Raw genomic sequence first — 8164 nt, 5'->3', positions numbered from 1 at the left:
ATGTTCTGATAGATTACTACAAAGCTAGATATATACTTGCTAAGGTCATTTGTCCTTTCTGATTTGTTATAACATGATTAGGGTTTAGTTATTTTGTTTCGGGAATAAAGGGGAAAGTTTTACTTAGTGACGGAATGACGCGATAGATAGTTAAAAACAAGAACACTCTAGGATTTGACAGAGACAAGACACTTTTCTTATCACAAGAATAAGAAGTAGTTTACGGACATAGCTAACATCGGACGACAGCAAGTGTGGACAACTCTTTAGGACCTATCAAAGCTTGTCAGAATAGTTGGAAAGGAAAGGGCTGGGCAATGGTCAGATCAAAACTGTAACAACAATTGTTCACAGCTAATGTTTGGAAATGTACTAGAAAAAAACAGTAAAACATGAGTTACAACAAGGTCTACAAAGTACTCATAGTTTTGTACGTCATTTCATGAAGTGGAAGATAAAAAAGTCTATTTGGGTAACAAAGGTAAAAAAAAAGTTTCAGTTATTTGCCCTTATATGTTTGGTAAAAAAAAACAATAATTCTTTGAACCGTTTCTTATTTATTTTTAGAACTCGTCAATGATGTTCTCCAAGATGTTCCGGAAGACAAAAAATCAAACTGATAGAAAAGTATCTACAAAACTCATAACAGAAAAAGTAAGTCTGTATTTGTTTAAATTAACTAAAAATGCTTTCTTATTTAGCCTTTTCTTTTTTATAAATTTAAGCAAAAATCTGAGACCCAAGCAAAACAAAAAGATCCAATGACGCCAACATAGCGCATCCTTAGAAACAGCGCACCATTTGGATAAAAAACAAACAAACAACAATAAATCAAACAAACACACCTAACAATTGAGCAATCCAAAGTGCATGACACCTGCTCCCCTCTCGCGTCGTCCTGCGTGACGTTTTACCTAGGAAGTCGAATATCAAACATGTACAAACAACTTTTTTTTCTGATACATTTTTCTTCACTTCATGCTCAACCTTGACATGCCAGGTAGGGTTTTAATGAAAAATTAAATATTAATTGTCATTTACACAATCATCAATAAATTTTATTTCTCTTTAACGAAGCTAGACCGTCCATGGAAGTGCCTGAGAATGATAATTCCTCCGTTTCTAATAAAATAACAGTAATGATACTAATAAAGACAATAACAATGTAGAATTAAAATTCCAATGTGCAGAAAAATCTGGTTTTAAATGAATGCGATTACTTTTGAATTGAAATTGAATTCAATTATTATAATCTAAAACTAGCAGTGTTGATTGATCTATTATATCTATACAATTTTAATGGTGTTTGTAAAATATAGTCTATTCGTAATACATGATCATATATTTATATATTTTAAAATCTTAACAAAACCTAGATTTATACTCTTTGTCAAATGACTATAGTATTCGTCCATATTTGTTATAGAGATTGTTATTGTAAGTGTAAATTAATGTTTCGATTACGAGTAGCGAATACTGCAGCCGATAAATCCTTTCTTCTTTCTTTTCTAGATAAGCTTGTGTAGAGTCTAGATCTAGAACTAGATTAGACTTAATTAACCTTTACGTTTATAGATCTATAAATGACTAGATTCAGTATAGAATATATTGTAAACATATACATTTAGATCTAAATTAAATTAGACTTCGATTTAAAATCGTAATAGATCAAATTCCCTTTTATAGATCTAGAGTAGATCTAGTAGATGTCTCCTATCTAATCATTTTATAGATGATCTTATGATAGATATAGGTTCAGATAATATTCTACTAGATCCATAATCAGTATAGGCCTATAAATAGATCTATCTAGTGTTAAGAGACTTGTATCTCTTGTAAAAAGTATTCCTTTCAGACCCTGCATACAAGATATGTAGTGCAGACGATGTTATTAAGGTCATCTTTTTCTGTGGCCTACAGTTAACGAGGGTGTCTTGTGACCAGCACAACGACCAACTACAAGTGCTCCTTCCCTAGTGCCAGTAAAGAATGGAATGGGTTGCCCGAATTAGCCTGAAAACCAAAGACTTATCAGAAGTTTAATTCAATGATTAACATGCATGTCTAGATTGACACTTGAAATGCATAGAACATAATTATCTTCTTTTTTAAATTAACATCTGTACTATTTGAATAACTTAAGCTACAACGGTAAATTTAAATCTAAAAGTTAGACTCTAGTGTAGATCTATATAAACTACCATAACTTATTAGATCTTAGGTAATTTAGAAAATATATATCTACATCTAAATTCACATTAGCTTCTAGTCTAGATTTATAGACAATTTAATTTATACTAGATCTTGTCTATTGACATATCCATCTTTAGAGTTTAGATATAGGCCTACTTAGATTTAAATACAAGTTAATGCATGTATATAAAATCTAAAAGATAAACAAAAAGTAGTCCTACAAGATCTATAGACTAATTCTAAAATTGTAAATATCATTGTTTAAAAAAATAATTAAAATTAACTAGATAGGATCTAAAATGTACACTTTAAAATGAAGATATAGTTATATACTTTTTTTCTAATTGCAAAAATTCAGACAGGATTAATAGGGACGGAGCGGGCAGGATTCAAACCCAAGACTACGGAGAGACAATTATTATTACATATCACACTACCAGGCTGTCTGATCTAGATAAAAAAATACCCCATTTTGTAATAAGGATACTATTATCCTTATTCAAATTAATAAACAAAAGAAATCCTAGACTAATGTATTTTTTTGTATTTGTGGTTTCTTTACATTTTTGTTATTTGAATGTTTTTTTTTTCTTTTATTGCTACTTTTCATTTTTATTTTTTTGTTCTCTATCTTAAGGAATTTGTCATTTAGATTTAGAATCTAGATCTAGTACTCCAAAAGTAGTTTTAAAGTCAATTGGAGCTCTAAATTGAAATCCAGACTACCAAAGCCTGATGAATTATTATTTTTTTACATTTTATTATTAATCATTTCACATGTACTACATTCTGTCTAAGTGCAAAAAAAAATTGCAATCAACTTAGTTGAAACAATTTATAACAAAATATTTCTTTAATTTTACTGTACAAGCAAAAAGATATAGAAATTAGATTTTTCTGAAAATATTTCATTGATGTAAATGTCTTTATATATATATATATAAAGAAATCAACTTTATATTCATATTTTGTTCTAATTTCCAGAAAAGTACAGACCTTTGTTTTCCTCAAGACACCTGTGGACTTAATGGTATGAAATCTGGCTGCCTGGTCGTGCGGTTTGCACGCTGGACTGTCGTTCAGATTTATCGATGGTCCCGGGTTCAAACCCTGCCCGCTCCCATTCCCCGTCGTCCTGCGGGAGGTTTGGACTAGGAAGTAATTATCTTCAACTCTGAAGGAACATCCGAAACATGTAAACATGTAAAACATTTTACAAACATTTTACAAATCATCATCACTCCTTTGAGTTCCTAATGGAACATAGGGCCTCAACAAAAACATGCCACTCTCCACGGTCTCTTGCTAGCTTTTTAATGGTGTCCCAGCTCTTGCCGGTCGTCTCGGCTTCTTCAAGTACACTGCGTCGCCATGTTCTTTTTGGTGTTCCTCTTCGTCTTGTTCCCTGGGGGTTCCACTCTAAGGCCTGCCTATTTCTGTTACTGGTATCTTTTCTAAGGGTGTGACCAATCCATCTCCACTTCCTTTCTAAGATCTGCACCTCTTTAATTTTTTTGTCCACTCATCTCCCACAGTTTGGTGTTTTCTACTTAATGGTATGAAATCAGAGTAAAACAATACCTAACTTTAAAATTAGTCTATGGCTTTATTTTATTATCAAATTTTTCAATAGAATTTAGCACAATAAGTAGCATAATCAAATTCAAGTTATTGTAATGTTAGGTCTATGATCAGCTTCTAGAACTTTATTTTAAATATTTATTTTTATCTCTATGTAAAAATTCAGTTTTTGAAAATTATTTTTTGTTGCTTCAGAAAAAAAAATGTAAAAAAAAACAAATAAACTGACTGACACATGTATTGAAACTATTTCAGTTTGTCTAAAGGATCAGACTGACCTAGCAGACTTCTCCAGTCTTGGGGATGAAAATCAAGATACAGGTAAACTTTTTATTTGTTAATGTTTAGATAGAGAAAGGTTTTTGTATAAGTCTATTGTGTAATAATAATAAAAAAAAAATAAATAGCTATTTGACTTTCATCCTTTCAGATCCTCATCATTTCACCAGTGACCAGTCCAAAGTCCAGTCAGATGAGATTGAAGGTCCACTAATTGGTAACTTTTGAGTTTCATTTTTAGTGTATAAACTGTAGAGATCAACACATGAGTTAGACGTGATCTATTTATAGATATCTCTTGATTGACCCAATACTGTACATTGTGTTGTAAACATTGGATCAAGTTTATTTCTTTGTTCTCCAGGTGATCATGAAACTCAGGAGTCAGAAGGTGGAGAAGCTGATCTACACAAACATCGAGGTGACTGTAAGAAGAATCCAGGTCATAGCCAGTTTATACCTGTTGATACATTCACCTTGAAACATTTACCTAAACGTTATCAAGACAATGATTTGTATGAACTCATCAAACTTACAGCTGACCACACAGTTAGAGTTAGTGTTACAATGTCAAGTCCAGACAGACCAAAGTTTTGGCCAAAGACAACTCAACCATATCCATTTTCTAACATGAGTGAGAGAAGAAACTTGAGGACAGGAAGTGGAAGAGTGTGGCATGTAAACAAGTTTCAAGATGGAGTCACACAAGATGGAGTCACACAACATGAAGATTATACTGACTACACAAAGTGTGGGTGTAGAAAATGTGAATGTTCAAACTCACCCAGCAATGTGTGGTGGGAGTTTCAAGTGTACACAGCCACACATGTGGTTTTTGATGCCATTGAGGCCAACCACACAACCTTGAGATTGTTTTATGATAGAGAGGACAGTCCAGTGGTCAGTGTTGATAAGGTCAGTGTTAGAAATGTAATCATTGAGTATGACATGTGTAGGTTGAACTGTGTGACATGTGATAAAATATTAGGAAATAAACTGATGGGAATGTGGGAACATTTTAAAAATGTCTGGATGAAAGTCTGGAACAAATACTATGCCTCTAGATCTCCACACAAGTTGACCTTTATAGTGTCACATCCTCATGGATGTTCTAAACAGGTCAGTGTTGGTCAATGGAAGGACAAACTAGAGGTGGGTGGTAGATCTAAGTTTACTTATACAACTTGTACATGTCCAGGAAGTAGTGGAGCACATGTCTACTGTCTGGGGTATGATGACTGGTCTTGGTCTGAACTTGTCCACAGTGGAAGTCTCAAGTCTGGATTAAATTACAGTGGAACTGGTCGTGTCTGGTGAGTTGTTTCCCTTGTGAGTTGTCCAGCTCCACCATGAAGATGTCTTTGAGAACCCTTGACATTCTGAGCCTCAAACTCAAATGTTTCTTTACTCTTGAGTTATGTAAATAAATTGTGTATGTTATCTTTAAATTTAAAATGTTTTGTTTCCCTTGTTATCTATGTTGTTGTTTGTAATTTACATTTACAATAATTGAAAACCTGTTCAACTACAAACCAAATCTACCAGAACTTGCTATCGACGATCAGGTTTGTGGAAAAAATTATTAGATGTAGTTCTTATGTTGTTGTTTTTTTTTAATTATTTAAAATGCAATCTAAAAGTTTGCAAATATTTCAAATATAAAAAAGTTGTCGGGTATAATAAAATATAATTAATCGAATTAAAATTTCTAGTCTGTTTGATTTTATTTTTTAAAGTTCTTTTCTATCAAGCAGCCATGTTTTGTTTTTCAAGGGAGTTAACTAAAAAAATACTAATTTTTAAAAATAAAAAACACAGTTATCTGTTCATGTACCTCAAAAACTTACATTTAATTTGTATAATAAATATGCCGATAGATTTAGAGTAAACAACCTACTAAATGTAGAATGTATTTTTTCATTTTAAATATAATTAAAAATTTAGCAATCATTTTAAATAAAAACAAACAAAAAATTAATCGAAAATTACAAAAAAAAATCAAATGTTTTGTTTGATATCCATCTTTTGGTTTGTTACACAACGCGCGGCAATTTTTTTTTCAAGGGAGATAAATGATAAAAGAATAACTTTAAGAATAAAAACATAGTTGTCTTTGCTTGTAACTTCAAAAGGTACATTTTTTTTTCTGCATTCTATTTTAACAGTGTAATAAAACAAATGTGTCGACGAGGAGGCAATGTTGGTAGCAAAACAAATAAATGTGTGATAATTAGATAATGGTACTAAATAATCCATTAAAACAAAACACCACTAAATTTCAATAACCACATCGTCAAGACCAAGAATGTTGTATTGATTCTTATAGTGCCATTTGATTACCTGAACGTATTTCTACATTTAAAAAGACATTTACATAACTAAAAGAGTCATTTTGTAACTACTGTAATAAGGAATGGGTTTATTGAAGCTCACTTATTTCTACAAGATTTTTTATTTTTGATGCTTGATTGTACTGCAAGAACTTGGTCTATACATCAGAAGTATGTAAAAGTAAAGTTCCCTTTCAGACCTTATGATCTATGGGGCAGGTCAGGTAAAGGTCATCAGTTTCTCCGGTCAGGGTTAACAAGGGTGTCAAATGGCTATCACAACGACCAACCGCCTTTACTTTTCTCAACAAACAATAAGTAGGCCTATCCATTAGAGTTGGGTGGACTTAGAGGCTTATTTAAGATTCCAGATTTATGATTCAAAATTCCAGGATTCGAACCTGGGAAGCAAAGAAATTTATCACTTATCCACCGCCCCTTTAAACACCAAAAGATTGACAGAAAAATGTTTTATATTTAATTACATTACACAATCATCTCAATCCCATTAACTGAGAGAACTTACCGGATGAAACTGTAGTTTGATTACAAATATTCAAAGCGTACAGTAGTTTCACTTTTATGATAGTAGTCAGTAGCAAATCGGTTATTTGTTCAAAAATAAAACATGTATGGTAATAAAGATCTACTTCAGGAAATTATTATATTGTCGCTGAGCAATCAGACCAGCTTAACTACCGTGCTTTTTATTTGCCTTCCAACAGCGTTGTGCTAACTTTTACTTCAGTGGAGACTTTAAAATGTTTAGCATGTTTCAGATGTTACTCCATATTTGTAAATAATTACATCTTTTAGTGGCGTAGTTAGGAATTTTGAGGGCCCGGGTGATTGACTTCTTTAGAGGCCCCTGCATTTTAACATTCAACATCATGAAATGAGATAATGGCGTAATAGTTAATGTAAAAAATATTTCGGACACTCATTTGGGACCCGCCTCAGTAAGGGCCTGAGGAGATTATTAAATTTGATCCCCCTCCACCCACACTAGCTACGCCACTGACATCTTTTGAGCCCAGGACTTTCAAGACCATCGAAAGACAGTCCAGAGTCCAGCCTACAATACTTGAAAATTTTAATAAAAGTAAAGTTCAGACCTTGTGATCTACGGGGCAGATGGTGTCATGTGGCCAGCACAACAACCAACCGCCTTTACTTTTAACCAACTAATGTTAGGAACCCATTAGAGCTTGGTAGACTCAGAGGCGCCTTAAGATCCAGAAAGTAAAAATCACAGTTTTTCCCCAGGATTCGAACTCGGGACCCTTGTTTGGAAGCCAAGCGCTTTACCACTCCACCACAATTTCAAAATTATGAATAAAAACTAGTAAATTAATTTAATACTTTAAACATGTATTACAAATGTATTACAATGCTTAGTTTACAAAAGAACTCAAAGAGTTTTAGCTTAGTTGTAGAGATACGTTTGAACCAGTTCTCTAGACTTCGTCTTCTGTATCATCAAAAGTCAAAACAAACTTGTACATGATTGGATAAAGAGGAACCAAAAACAAGAAAAACTAATCACAAAACTTAAAAAAGTGTAATGTATTTATTAGTTTGCATCAGTCATGTAATTACGTTTGTAATAGATCTAGACTAACATTAACAATGCCCATGATCTTAGTAGCGCTTAATAAAGGCAACTCTGTAACGACATTTTTCTTCAAGCTCGCAAGAAAAAAATTGCCTTTAGCATGTGGTCGTCCCCAGTGCGGGATAAGTGTCCTCACGATGGTGACGGGTTTGAAACCTGCTTGCCC

At 32.8% G+C, this 8164-nt stretch overlaps 1 protein-coding gene across 1 annotated transcript; it reads left to right on the top strand.

Moving 5' to 3' along the window:
- Positions 1-334: 334 nt before the first annotated feature.
- Positions 335-5501, top strand: LOC106059151 (uncharacterized). The gene is made up of 6 exons (XM_056010377.1): positions 335-481; positions 568-654; positions 3178-3223; positions 4030-4095; positions 4205-4270; positions 4418-5501. Exons 1-6 carry the CDS (start codon positions 443-445, stop codon positions 5368-5370), a joined length of 1257 nt encoding a protein of 418 aa, XP_055866352.1. The 5' UTR covers positions 335-442; the 3' UTR covers positions 5371-5501.
- Positions 5502-8164: the final 2663 nt, after the last annotated feature.

This window comes from Biomphalaria glabrata, chromosome 14, assembly GCF_947242115.1.
Source record: "Biomphalaria glabrata chromosome 14, xgBioGlab47.1, whole genome shotgun sequence".
NCBI lineage: Eukaryota > Metazoa > Mollusca > Gastropoda > Planorbidae > Biomphalaria > Biomphalaria glabrata.
This window is presented reverse-complemented; position numbering and strand designations above follow the sequence as displayed.